Below are 14905 nucleotides of genomic sequence, written 5' to 3'. Positions count from 1 at the left end.
CCACTTCAGCTCTTTGAAATGGTCTGGGTACAGTGTCCCTTTTGCACTTAGTGCTGCAATGTAAAACATTGTAGTTCCAGAGAAACTGCAATGTTTACATTGCAGCACTAAGTCTGCCTCCAGTGGCTTCTTGAATCGAAATGGACCATTGGTCCGGTCTGTGATGCTGGACGCCCTCAGGCCCTGCATGAGGACATCCAGCGTCAGATTTTTCCCTACAGGAAAACATTTATTCAATGCTTTCCTATGGGGAGGACTAATGTGCGCGCGGCACTTGTTGCACAAGCACATTAGCACTCGCTCATTGCGAGACGTAGGAGGGGGCGGAGCATTAACCCAGCGCTGAGGGACATCAGTACTGGGATCAGGTGAGTAAATAAAGGATTTTTAACCCTTTATTCCCAGAGGAGGGAGGAGGCATGGGGAGAGCTAATGCCAGGAATACAGCTTTGTATTCCTGGCACTTATAGCATTTCTTGAAGCCCCCTTTAAACCAGGACGAGGACTGAAAACCACACATCCTATTGGACGAAATGCGGTGGATTGCTGCTGTTGCTACCTTTGGACTTTATTTGTTTTTATTCGGTCATGTTATTTATTTCATTGTGATTTACACTTTATTCTCTTGAGAGGAACAACCAGATTGGAAACTTTCCCTTTGAACTGGAGTTAAGCGTGCCTTTCCTTTATGTCTCTAAGTGCAATCTTGAATTAATTAATTAATTAATTTTAAAAAACTTTTCATTTTTGCCACAGTTAGACATGAGCTTGACATAGCTGAATACTGAAATAAATAATTGATAAACATCTTAGTATTTCACGATCATATCAGCAACAATTGTCATGCTGTGGGTTTTATAATATGTGAACTTAAGAACGTGAAGTGGCTTAGAAGTAGCAACATTTAAATATATATCGAAACGGGTGGGTGTACCAGCGCTAATGTGAAAAACCAAAATTCATATATACCAATTGGATATAATATAATACAATTTAAGCTGCTATAACACCAAAATCTTATCTTTAAGACAAAGGGATGAAAATATAGGGTGATGGTGAAGCGCTATATTTGAATAAAATGTAGGAAATGGAGATAATATTAGAGATGAGTGAATATACCTGAATAAAAATCTTTTCTTGCAACCTTAACCTTGATATAAGATTCCTTAAAAGTATAAACACAAAAAATATATCATAGTATAAAAGATCTTTTGGCTCTAGAAAGTGTGAGTGGGAATAATCTTATGTATATATTTTACTGTGTATTTTACAGTTTTATACTATGATATATTTTTTGTGTTTATACTTTTAAGGAATCTTATATCAAGGTTAAGGTTGCAAGAAAAGATTTTTATTCAGGTATATTCACTCATCTCTAATATTATCTCCATTTCCTACATTTTATTCAAATATAGCGCTTCACCATCACCCTATATTTTCATTTAAATATATATACATCAAACAGTTTGCAAAATATGTGTAAAAAAATAAAAAACACATTCAAATGGATTAAAAAGCAGAATAAAACAAAACAGAAAAATAAAAAAATAAGTAGAGGAGCATAATAGCGAGCCTGTATAAGCTTATTGAGTGTGCACCATTTGTGCATATTTAGGTACTATGTACCTTAGCCCATCCTAGACTGGAGAATAAGCATGCTCCTAACCTATATCACCTCCAGGCTGGGGGAGGGGGTATATGGCTAAAGCCCATGCAGTCTGAGGGGGATAGGGGCTACTGCCCTATTATATTAAAACAACAATACCCTAAAAAGTATATCCTCTCCATTGTTCCGGTTCTGGCTAAGGCGTAAGAGTCCGGTGTGGATGATCTTGGCACGAGCATGGTTGCTCCAGCCGGATCCCAGTTGTGCAGTTTCTTGAACGCTATATTCAGATCCTATGGACCCAGAGAGTCAGGTGTAAGTCTCAGACTTTGCAGAAAAGCCTTGCTCTGTGAATCGTGTGTGTTGTATCCCCGTGGAGTACTGTCAGTATATGGGAGAGGTGCCATCAGTAGCATGTGTTGTGCATTTGCAGGAGGGAGGTGAGTGGTCTTAACAAGCTTCTCCATGCCATAGTGCTGTCAGAGAGTTCTGTATAAAAGGTCAGATCCATCTCCTCAAAAGGATAAGGTGACTGTCCCTTGATGGTGTTCAGTACTGCTGCTTTGTCTTTGCCACTTTGAGATTGGACTATGAAGTCTTTTAGGGCAGTGGATGGTGCTCTGGCTGGTCAGGTACTGGGAACAGTCCAGTGATTACCACTGTTTTGCCAAATCTGGGTGTCAGCAGGGCCATTAGTAGGCTCCTAACAAAATGTGTCAGTTCAGCTTCTTGGATTGTTTCCGAGACTCCCCTTATTTTAAAATGATTCTGGCGCTGGTCATCCTCCTGGGCTGCAAAGCATTGCTCATAGGATTGGTTTTGCTGTTGCAGTTCCTCGACTGCTTGCTAATGAGATCTGCAATGAGGAAAGTATGCTCCAGTGTGCGTAGTCAGGCCCTGCAGATCCCCATGCAGGGTAGCCACATAGGCCTATATATTTTTTTTGCAGGTCTGATAAAAGGTCCCTCAGGATTGCTGTGGTCACCGGTGCACATTCTGATGTCGGGATTGAGATTGCAGGATGAGGGCAGGTAAGTTCCCTTCTTCTGTCCCAAAAGACAGACCGTCAGAAAAATTGTTACAGTCTACCGTGAGGGACGCCATCTTGGGTCCGACAACGTCATGGGCCTGCCACCACAGATCCCTTATTTTCATTCTTAGCCAGGGCTTGTCTGATTATGGCTTCTTTGGTTTTTACGTCCCATAGGGCCTGGGCAAGCTAAAGGGCCCTTCAGAGTTCAACCAAGGCAAGTAGTGGGGTATAATTGGGGTTTTGTAGGGCTATGTAGCTCGGAACTCAGGATTCATGCAAATGTTTGCTTCAGCAGCTAGGCTCTGCCCCCCAACATGTTTTTTTTTTTTTTTTTTTAAACTCTTTATTTTTGTTGTGCAAATAATAGAATACATTTTAACTTGCCGTGCCACGACAGCAGCGACAAGCGTGGTAACACAAACAGTTGAATCTGTACGTGGCAAGCGATAATTCTGCACATTTTTAAAGTATACAGTGAACAGGTTAAACAAACATGTCTAGGTCAGATTGCTTATAAGAGAAGTGCCTATTGGAGGTCGACATGTGAAGATTAAACATACAATGAATACGCAGGCTTTTTGTGTTTTGAGGAACATTGTGTGGTCAGGCTAGATAGGCATAGATGTTTACTATAGATTGATATACATACTGGGTTATACAGGCTAGATTTAGCTTTTGTGTGAGATTGACAAGAGTGGACACTAGTGTGGTGTGGGACATGGCGTGCGCAGCTGTAAAAGCTCGTCCACTGGTCTGGTTAGTTAAAGTGTCCCGTATGCTTGAGAGTCATGTGAAGCCTGGTAGGGGGGCAAGCCCGTAACACAGGATTAGGTGGTACATCTAGGACCATGAAAGGCAACATAGCTGGGCACGGCACGTCGCAATAGTTGACCAACCATGTAAGAGCCACTCTGACCCTCAGATTATATGCTAAGACAGTACAATACCATACGATACAGGCCGGGTAGACATGGTTACAGGCATCGCCTAGGGGAAAGAAGCCACCTGGTGTTTCGGTAGCTGAATATTAAATGCTGGGGGGGTCAGGTGGCATAGGGGACCTGTTAGAACAGGCATAAACAATAGGTTAAATCACATGTATTAGCTAGATTGCAGTGCTGTGTATGAGAGGGAGCAACATGCTATTGCACTGGCGTATCTTGTGTCCCCCTGTATCTCTTCCTCTCAACCTATGCCCGTTGCCAGCAGGCTAAGTCCAGACCTATTTGCAGGGCAGAGTGGTTCTCCCAGGCTGTCTCCATGGCTCTGTGCTTTGGTGGGGACTGGCTCACAGTATGTGCAGATCGTCCACTCCGCGTAGGCTTGTTGGCATGTGAGCCCCCTTGGTGGGTCATCCCCTGTTGTTTGCAGTGTCGTGTTGGTGCCCGAACCTCCAGTAGTGGCCATTGGGGTTATAGTTGGAGCGAGTGTCCCTGCTCTGCGAGCGTTGAGCCGGCACCTGTCAGTTGCTGGTTCTCTCAATGCTTTATGGTGATGGGTATCAGTAAGTCCCGTGTGGGTCCAAGGATCTGGAGTGGAGCTGTTCCGGGGGGAGTTCCGTCCGTAAGTGTGGGGCCCTCCGGTTAGGTGTCCTCTCCCTGCCGGGATTGTATGGTTAAGGAGGGGGCGATGCGGGTGAAGTCCCCGGGTGAGCCCCCGTGTATGCTTCGGGTGACTCACCCGTGGCCGGTAGCTGGGGATCTGGAGCTTGCTTCGGGTTCCCCGCCTCCATCTTCCCGCTTTCCAGGTCCCTCTCAGAGCCCTTGTCGGCATTGCAGGGTTCTGTGTGGGGTCTCTTGGGACTGGTGCCGGGTTGACCTCCGCTGGGGCGCCCCCGCGGCTGTATATTTTGGCCCAGAAATCCCTCAGTAATCGGTCTAACCTTACCGCCAGCGGGAGCAGGTAGGGCTCGGGTGCTTGTGCCCTTGCGGCCATCGCCATGCTGGGTATCAATGGCCTGTCGGCTTTGACGTATCTCTGGTTTGGGCTGTCTGCTTTAGTTACCGGGATAACCCCCACCGGCAGGGGGGGGGAGGAGGCGTTCCAGGTAGACCTCCGGCTAAAAGGGCCTCTGTTGGCCGGGGGATCGGCCGTTTCCCCCAGGTCCTCTGAGTAGGCCGCAGGTAGGCCTCAGGTCCAACCTCTGGATGCCGTCGCCAGAATAGATCAGGGCTTCAGTTCGGCTGGTTCTCTATTGTGTATCCCTGTTGTTGGGGCTGGAAATCAGGCTGTATGCAGAGAATTGCGGTATTTTTAATCGATTTTAGGCGTTTTATCCAGGAGCTTATCCACTGTGCGACCGCTCTGTTCGGCTGTCAGGCTCCGCCCCCCAACATGTTTTTTTTTAATATAACGTATAGCACTATTTGCCTTTTCCCCCCGCCCCCCATATTTATCTGAGGAGACGAAATTATAAGATACCACCCCTCTTGGAATACACTCCAGGGGGGAGACAGGCCTACTCTATTTATCCATCTGGTATGTTCTCTAACTCCATAGGCCTCTGGTTCTAATATTACTTACTTCACCATATAGATTTTCCTTTTGTTTTTAGATTTAGCACCTGGTTACATTATTTATTTATCTTGATTTTCAGGTTGTATTTTTTGCTTATATATCTTGTCTAAATTATTTAGTAATCACACCATTCTTCTATCTACATTTTTGGTATATTTATATGGTTTTTTTTAGTTTGTTCATATAAGGTTTGTGTGAGGTATACTTTTTAGGGGGATTCTTTTTAACTGCACGTGTGTTATAAAGTGATTTCTTTGTTTTAAAAATGATTTGATGTTACAGTGCTAAAATATCCCCACTATATAAATGTAACATTGCTTATTATGTTGGTGCTAAATAAATGCTAAACATATACATTCCACAATGCTTTTAATATTGAGTTTACAACTATACTTATCAGTTTCCACATTTTTTTTCTACCCTTTATATTTTGCATTGTCAAAATGTACAGATCAAAGCTATTTAGGATACAGGTTTTCATTTTCAGGATCTACATGTTTGAGACAGAGACACACAGACACACGAAAATATAAAAACTAAGTGCTTTGTTTTTAAGAGGTATTTTCTTAAAAGATAATGCTTCCTTGGTAATAACTAGAACACGCGCAAAATGGGGACCCACCGAAAGGCAGACTATTTGAGCTGTTATCCGTACTCAGTAGTCTCTTGCACCTTGTTGTTTCACTCACAAATGTATGATTTTTTACACTCTCTCTTGCATGTTGCAAGTGTATACAAAAAGATATATATGAAATTGTTACACCTCTGGTTTATATTGATCCAGACATGCTATAAAATGCATGAAGCACACAATAAAACCGAACCACCGACAACCTTTGTAAAAATAGTGAAAATAACATTTAATAAAATAATAATATATACACACAATATAAATATGTGGATCATATTGTAGTCCATCAGTAATTCGCTTTAGACAGGAACCTGTTGCTCACTCCTCCATAATCTACATGTGCGGGTGAATGTCATTATATTCCATGCCTACAAAATGTAAGGAGCAAAATCATTTCACCTGGCTGTATCTCAGCTTCTTCAAACTGCCTACAGGCTTTGTCCCCAATGCGAAATATGTCAATTTACAAAAATCTTTCCTTGTTATTTAACTGATAATTCAGGTATGAGTCTTTATATGTGCAACGAGATATGATTTAATAGCAAAACATTTGCCACATTCAGAACATGAGTATGGTTTCTCCGCTGAGTGAGTTTTCTGATGTCGGTAAAAATCAGAATTGTGGGCAAAAGATTTCCCACAATCCGAGCAAAAATATGGTCTTTCCCCCGTGTGAATCCTTTGATGTCTAACTAGATGTGAGTTTGTAGTGTAACATTTTCCACACACTGAACACGAGCAATTTTTAGCCACTGTGTGAATCCTCTGATGCTTTAACAGATCCGAATTGCTTCTAAAGCATCTCCGACAATCAGGACATCTTAATGTAGTGTCTCCACTATGAATCTTTAAATGTCTAACAAGTGCCGATTTAGACGTAAATGATTTTCCACATTCAGGACAATACAGACTATTTCGATCTTCATTTTGAACAGACAGATTTTCAACATGACATAAGTTATCAGCTACTGCGTGTAGTTTTTGACTAGATGGGAAACATTTTTCAAATGTACCCTGCCTTGCACTGTTCTGTACCAACCCTACTTTACTATCAATACTATGATGGCTTTCTGAAGATTCCGTGGGTGTATAAATGTCGGTTGTATTTATTCCTTTGAATAAAGATATTTTCTCCCCTGTATGAGAAGTATTTTGTATCTGTGTGTGTTCACAGTGTATATTAACGACAGTGTGATTTACGTCTTCAGAGAAGGCTAAATCCTTTTTTATATGGATAGATGGATATTCTGCAGAAGAATAAATGTCAGTGCCTATTAGATTCCCCTTTTCACATGATGATGTCGATCCCTCTTTTATATCTGTAGATTTATATTCTGTGGACGTACAAATGTTAGTGGAATTTCCTTCACTATATGAGAAAGAGTTTGTGTATGTAGATCTGTATTGTCTTTGAGCATTTCTCTGTGTACACATGTCCGAATCTGTCATATATTCTTCTTCACACAAGGCAAGTTCCACAACATTAGTGTATTCTGTCTGTATTTGATCTGTGGAAGTATTATTGTCAACGTGTGCGTTAGTTTCTTTATCACATGAGACAAATCCATCCTTAAGAGTAGACGTATATTCCTTATGTTTATGTTTGTGTTTGTTCTGTGGATAAATATCAACATCTGTGAGATTCCCTTTTCCCAAGATGTCATGTTCCTTCTTAATATAAGTAGCTGTGTATTCTGGTTGTATGCATTCCCTCGGTGTATAAATGTCAATGTCTGTGATCCTTACTTTCTCCTGGGAAGCCGGTTTATCCTTACTAAGGGTAGAAGTATGCCCTGCAGGTGTGAAATCAAGAAGATCTGCGAGACTCCTTGTTTCCCATAATACATGTTTACCCTTAATAGAGGGAAATGTACATTTTGACTGTGTGTGCTCAGTGACTGCATGGATGTCAACATTTGGGAGATTTTCTTCCTGACATGAGGTGGTTCTATTTGTGTTAGTGAAAGTGTATTGTGCTGGACATGAATCTGATCCTTTGCCAACATCAGGAAAATAATCAGTTTGCCTCTTCAATGGCTTATGAATTCTCTGTTCTTTTGTTTCAGTATCATTTCGATTCTTTCTAATTTTTCTGAAACATTTAGCTGAAGAAATCGGGCTGCAAAGCGTGTTTGGAATCTTTGGAGAGAAGGATCTATCTAGAAGAAAAGTAGAAAAAGAAAATGAGCTATTAGTTGTTCCATAAAATGATACAATATACACATATCTCAAAAGGAAATACTAAGGGACATACAAATAACATGAAAGGGATTTAAATTCCTTGCACCTTTTGAGTTGAGGGGCAGGTGATTTTCCATCATTATATCCTTATAAAGATCCTGGTGTTCTTCTAAATACTCCCACTCCTCCGTGGAGAAATAGACAGCGATATCCTCACACCTTATGGGAACCTGACACACACAATAATACAGTCACTATCCAGACACATCCCTTGGTTTTACTGTATAATGTCCCGTTCCCAGCAGCCTCACCTCTCCAGAAAGCACGTGGGCAATTTTGCTGGTTATATTTGGCATCGTCTGCTCATTGTCCCGCTCGTTGCCGGATCCTTCTGACATACAAGGACTGCTGCTATGTGTTACCCTCTCCTCAGGTTTCTTTAAAATTATATAATCCTGGAAATAAATGAAACATACAAAGGATAATGCATTTATAAATATCATTATAGGTCACAAATACAATTATACATATATATATACACACACACACATACACATACACACACACACACACACAAACACAGTTGTGCTCAAAAGTTTACATACCCTTGTAGAATTGGTAATATTTGTACCCTTTTAAAAAACAAAAATAATAATAAAAAAAAAAAAAAATACATGAGTGAGCACACAAAACACATTTCTTTTATTTCTGATGGGAATAATATTAAACTATAGGTTATAACAAACATGGCAACAAAGAAAAAAATAAAATGACCCGTTAAAAATTCTGCATACCCACAGCTCTTAATACTGCGTATTGCCCCCTTTAGCATCAATGGCAGCGTGCAGTCTTTTGTAATAGTGGTCTACGAGGCCCCTAATTCTCGCAGGTTCATTCATCTTGGCAATATGCCTCCAAGTCATGCAAAGTCTTTGGTCGTCTTGCATGAACTGCATGTTTGAGATCTCCCCAGAGTGGCTTGATGATATTAAGGTTAGTGATGGCCACTCCAGAACCTTAACCTTTTTCTGCTGTAAAAACTGGAAGGTCAACATGGCCTTGTGCTTATGGTCATTGTCATGCTGGAAAGCCTAAGAGCGTCCCACGAGCAGCCTTCATGCAGAAGAATGCAAATTGTCTGCCAGTACTTTCTGATAACATGCTGCATTCGTCTTGCCATCAATTTTCTCAAGATTCCCTATGCCTTTAGAGCACACACACCATCAAAACATCAGTGAGCCACCACCATGCTTCATAGTGGGGATGGTATTTTCCGCTTCTTAATAAGCGATTGAACAGTGGTGTTTTCAAGGCTTTGGATAACTTTTTATAAGCTTTTCCATCTTTATAAAGTCCCATTACCTACTTATGCAAGTCTTTTGACAGTTCTTTTCTGCTCCCCATGGCTCAGTATCTAGCCTGCTCAGTGCATCCACGTGAGAGCTAACAAACTCATTGACTATACACATACACCAATTGCAATTTAAAAAGCCACAGGTGTGGGAAATTAACCTTTAATTGCCACTTTAACCTGTGTGTGTGTCTCCTTGTGTGTCTGTAACAAGGCCAAACATTCATGGGAATGTAAACTTTTGATAAGAGCCATTTGGGTGATTTCTGTTATCATTATGATTTAAAAAGGAGCCAAACAACTATGTGATAATAAATGGCTTCATATGATCAATATCCTTCAATAATATAATAGCAAAGTAGTTCAGGCGCTCAAGGTCTTCACACATCAGCAGATTTATTGGAAAAACATGACAGATACAGCAACGTTTCGATCCCTTCAGGGATCTTTATCAAGCTCAGAAAACAGTAGTGCAGAGCTGCGCCAAATATGATAACATATAATGTACTTAAAAATGTATCAGCAGATAATACAATGCACTGTATCTTATAACATCAGAGAGATAAAAACATATACATTAAGTACAAATATGAGGAGTTATAATTAGGATATTAGTTGTACGCATAAATAGTTCCAACAGTTCAGTTTCACTCTAGAGATAGAGGTCTTTTATGGTGCTTTTGGAGATGTGATATCCTCAGTGCTTATAGTAGGCCAATTGTTCCCCTTGTATGAAAAACAAAAATGTGAAGAAGACCAATCATATAGAATGTATAAACCAATATGAGTGAAGAGAAAAAAATATATATAATCAACTCACATTTGAAAGAGCTATAGCCAGCTCAGGTTTGAGGGCGTACAGCGGTATGATCCCCGCTTATGGGATATGTGGTAGTAGTCTTCTGGAAGGGGTGGTGTCCAACACTCAGGAGAAGGGTATATAAAAAACAACTGATAGTGCTCTCGGTGTATACAGGGTATAAAATGAACGTGAATAGAAACGTACTTACAAGATATCAGCGTTGGTGGTATGATCCCCACCTCGGATAAACTTGTAGTCACACGATAAAATAAGTAAGAGCCAGGTAAAAATATAAAAACATCAAATTGTGCATAAATTTTTTTTTAAAAAAAATAGATAATTGGCACAGGGTAGTAACCAAAAAACCTTTTAATTAGATAAAATACACAAACAATATTACCATTACGCGTTTCGCTACTAGGGCTTTTTCAAATGGGATAGAATTAACAACCTGGCTAGTAGGGTCTACTACCTACTAGCCAGGTTGGTCATTTTATCCCATTTTAAAAAGCCCTAGTGGCGAAACATGTAATGGTAAATAAGTAACATGATACCGGGGAGGGAAAATGGCTAACTGGGCCCAATTTGGACATTTCGACTTAGGGGTGTACTCACTTTTGTTGAGTTATTTTGAGGGGACAGCAAATGTACACTGTTATACAGGCTGTACACTTACTACTTTACATTGTAGCAGAATGTAATTTCTTCAGTGCTGTCACATGAAAATATATAATGAAATATTTTCAAAAATGTGAGACACACACCACTGTTTTTGTAAAACTCCCAGAAAAGCCTCACCTCTCCGGTCAGCAGATAGATGATCTCCAGGGTAAGATTCAGGATCCTCTCCATAATCAGATTCTTGTGTGTGTTCATAATATCTTCAGATAATTAGTGAAATGTCTTGAGTTCCTCTGGAATTATATTCAATAAAATTATTATTAAGAAAGAGATGTGGTAAATCTGCAATGGTTGTTTGTCATTTGCAATAAGCATACACAAAACAAGAAAAAAAACAGTAATATTAGCAATAAAAATAACAGATATTGCTAATTAAATATTTTATGTATAAGACATATTTCAACTTAAATAGATATGTCAGAATCATTATAAGTAGATGTTTGTGAAAAAAAATAACTTTTTGGCTGCAAGTTTAAAGGGACAATACAGTCACTAGAAAAACTACAGCTTAACAGAGTTGTTCTGGTGAGTATAGTCAGTGGTATCACATATGTGAGAAAATGGCACTAAAACTTGTTTCAATCTGTATTACTGGGATATATATAGCAAACCCTAAATGCCAATAACACTGCTCCATAACATTCAATGCTCTATATAATCTGTATATAATAACGTGAATAAAACCAGATCCCACCTATATAATCTGTATATAATAACAGGGGGAATAAAACCAGCTCCCACCTATATAATCTGTATATAATAACGTGAATAAAACCAGCTCCCACCTATATAATCTGTATATAATAACAGGGAAATAAAACCAGCTCCCACCTATATAATCTGTATATAATAACAGGAATAATAAAACCAGCTCCCACCTATATAATCTGTATATAATAACAGGGGGAATCAAACCAGCTCCCACCTATATAATCTGTATATAATAACAGGGAAATAAAACTAGCTCCCTCCTATATAATAACAGGGGGGATAAAACCAGCTCCCACCTATATAATCTGTATATAATAACAGGGGGAATAAAATCAGCTCCCACCTATATAATCTGTATATAATAACAGGGGGAATAAAACCAGCTCCCACCTATATAATCTGTATATAATAACAGGGGGGATAAAATCAGCTTCCACCTATATAATCTGTATATAATAACAGGGGAGTAAAACCCGCTCCCACCTATATAATCTGTATATAATAACAGGGGGAATAAAACCAGCTCCCCCTATATAATCTGTATATAATAACAGGGGGAATAAAACCAGCTCCCACCTATATATTCTGTATATAATAACAGGGGGGATAAAACCAGCTCCCACCAATATAATCTGTATATAATAACAGGGTGAATAAAACCAGCTCCCTCCTATATAATCTGTATATAATAACAGGGGAATAAAACCAGCTCCCACCTATATAATCTGTATATAATAACAGGGGGAATAAAACCAGCTCCCACCTATATAATCTGTATATAATAACAGGGGGAATAAAACCAGCTCCCACCTATATAATCTGTATATAATAACAGGAGGAATAAAACCAGCTCCCACCTATATAATCTGTATATAATAACAGGAGGAATAAAACCATCTCCCACCTATATAATCTGTATATAATAACAGGGGGGATAAAACCAGCTCCCTCCTATATAATCTGTATATAATAACAGGGGGAATAAAACCAGCTCCCACCTATATAATCTGTATATAATAACAGGGGGAATCAAACCAGCTCCCACCTATATAATCTGTATATAATAACAGGGGGAATAAAATCAGCTCCCACCTATATAATCTGTATATAATAACAGGGGGAATAAAACCAGCTCCCACCTATATAATCTGTATATAATAACAGGGGGAATAAAACCAGCTCCCACCTATATAATCTGTATATAATAACAGGGGGAATAAAACAAGCTCCCACCTATATAATCTGTATATAATAACAGGGGAATAAAACCAGCTCCCACCTATATAATCTGTATATAATAACAGGGGGAATAAAACCAGCTCCCACCTATATAATCTGTATATAATAACAGGAGGAATAAAACCAGCTCCCACCTATATAATCTGTATATAATAACAGGGGGAATAAAACCAGCTCCCACCTATATAATCTGTATATAATAACAGGAGGAATAAAACCAGCTCCCACCTATATAATCTGTATATAATAACAGGGAGAATAAAACCAGCTCCCACCTATATAATCTGTATATAATAACAGGGGGAATAAAACCAGCTCCCACCTATATAATAACAGGGGGAATAAAACCAGCTCCCACCTATATAATTAAGTTATAGAAATATAAGTAATAAATCTAGGATTCCCACCTCTGTTATGGTTGTATCACTCACTCCCCAATCTCCTTCGATCTAATATTGTTGGATATCATGTGTTTTGCAGAGATTAATAATGGCCGCTAAAGAACTTCCCCTTCTGTTATTGTGTCACTCCTCTACCCGGAAGTATTCCTTCATCTCTATGGTAATGAGATCTGTGTTCAGCTCCTCCATCTCCATGGTAACTGTGACTGTATAGCAGCTCCCTTATCACTATGGTAACGTGCACACATGCATTGTTCTTTGGCAGCGAGAACATTGTCAGTGTTGGGCAGGAAATCTTACAGTGCTGTTCTGAGGGTTAAATGTTCTGTAATTTATTTGGGGAAATAGAGATGTGATGCTCTGCAGAGTTTACAGGGACACATTGAGACTGCAGGAGCACAATCTAAAAAATCTATACACCAAAGCTTCATCATTAAGTTAAAGTTGACTTGGTGACTATAGTGTCTCTTTAAGTGAGTTGTGAAATGCGTTGCATTAAAGGAACACAGCACCATAACATTTTAATTGAAATGAGGTTGTTATGGTGCCAGGAGGACCCTGGCACATTCTTACCCATAGGTGTTAAACTGTTCATGAACGGTTTAACCACAAAGTTGTCTCTCCAGTGCTGGACGGGGAAGACCGGCGCTGTACCAACAACTTTAGGATTAAAGTGTAAGTGAATGGTTTAACCTATATGGGTAAGGAAGTTGAAGTTGTTATGGTGCCCGGAGTGCTCTTTTTAAGAAATACTCCAAACTTCGTAACTGCTACAGTGTGTTGTAGGGGATATTATGTCAGGAGTGCCCTAAATACCCACGTTGTAAGCAGTCAGGCTATATTTGAACAGACTGACTTCGTAACTACAATCGCAAGTGCCACTCTCCTCCTCCAGTACTGGCGATGAAGAGCTGGTAGCTCCTAAGAAGTGCAGAGCTAGCTCAGTGACACACAAGGCTTAGCTGAGATACAGAACTTCTGGCACACCATCGCAAGTAGTGGAGAAAATGAGTGGATTTAAAAATATTGGTATATTGTGTTATAAATTATATATATATATTTTATATTTTAATATTTTAAAAATATAATTTAAAATGCTTATCCAAAAATATTAAATCGAGGCCATAGTAATTATTTTTAATGTCTACCGCAACTGACAGTGGTCACCACATTGGGATTACCATTGTAACAATAAATTACCATAGTAACACCAACCTTTTGGTTAAATTCCAACACAGTCAATGTGAGTATTTCATAAAGATGTTATGTTTGTGAAAAGCTTATTTTGTAATGGATGTCATTTCCTTCTCCTTATCTCAATACCCTTTGCTACGACGCCAATAGAAATGGATGGTAGATGCCTGATTAGTGGTATTATTATTATTATTAATTTTTTGTAATTTATTTTTTATTTTTTTACTGTGCCTGTCTCTGCTCCCATTGTGAGAGTGAAAGGGTTAACGTTGTTCCTGCTGGTGTTGGTGACATACAATGGTAATTCCATTCCCAGACGTTAAAAATATTTACCATGGCCTCGATTTAATAATTTTTATTAAAACACCACATTATGATACCCAGGATAATATACATTTTGGTTCCTGTTAAACTAGTTATGAAACTTTATCTAATTTGAGTGATCAGATGAATAAACACATGTAATAGAAAAGCAGTCAGATAAATATCTGCTTTTTAACATCCTTCATTCATTGTGAATAAGAAATGTGCCCGAATCAATCATGGCCGCTATCTAGC

At 39.3% G+C, this 14905-nt stretch overlaps 1 protein-coding gene across 1 annotated transcript; it reads right to left on the bottom strand.

The window, feature by feature from the left end:
* Positions 1–5991: 5991 nt before the first annotated feature.
* LOC134574548 (gastrula zinc finger protein XlCGF66.1-like) lies at positions 5992–13248 on the bottom strand. Its single transcript, XM_063433669.1, has 5 exons — positions 13160–13248; positions 10920–11035; positions 8280–8423; positions 8075–8198; positions 5992–7946 (listed from the first exon to the last, which is right to left on the bottom strand). The coding sequence occupies exons 2-5, from the start codon at positions 10995–10997 to the stop codon at positions 6286–6288; spliced, it is 2007 nt and encodes a 668-aa protein (XP_063289739.1). The 5' UTR covers positions 10998–11035; positions 13160–13248; the 3' UTR covers positions 5992–6285.
* Positions 13249–14905: the final 1657 nt, after the last annotated feature.

Source organism: Pelobates fuscus, chromosome 10 (assembly GCF_036172605.1).
Source record: "Pelobates fuscus isolate aPelFus1 chromosome 10, aPelFus1.pri, whole genome shotgun sequence".
Lineage (NCBI taxonomy): Eukaryota > Metazoa > Chordata > Amphibia > Anura > Pelobatidae > Pelobates > Pelobates fuscus.
Note: the sequence above shows the minus strand (reverse complement) of the source record. Positions and strands in the feature narration are given on the sequence as shown.

What these genes read in the sequence shown, in the direction of transcription:
- LOC134574548 (XM_063433669.1), bottom strand. Translation starts at nt 10,997, where the DNA reads ATGAACACACACAAGAATCTGATTATGGAGAGGATCCTGAATCTTACC. An exon ending in CCCACGTGCTTTCTGGAGAG is followed by an intron (nt 8,199 to 8,279) that starts GTGAGGCTGCTG and finishes TGTGTGTGTCAG; the next exon opens with GTTCCCATAAGGTGTGAGGA. An exon ending in CCTGCCCCTCAACTCAAAAG is followed by an intron (nt 7,947 to 8,074) that starts GTGCAAGGAATT and finishes CTTTTCTTCTAG; the next exon opens with ATAGATCCTTCTCTCCAAAG.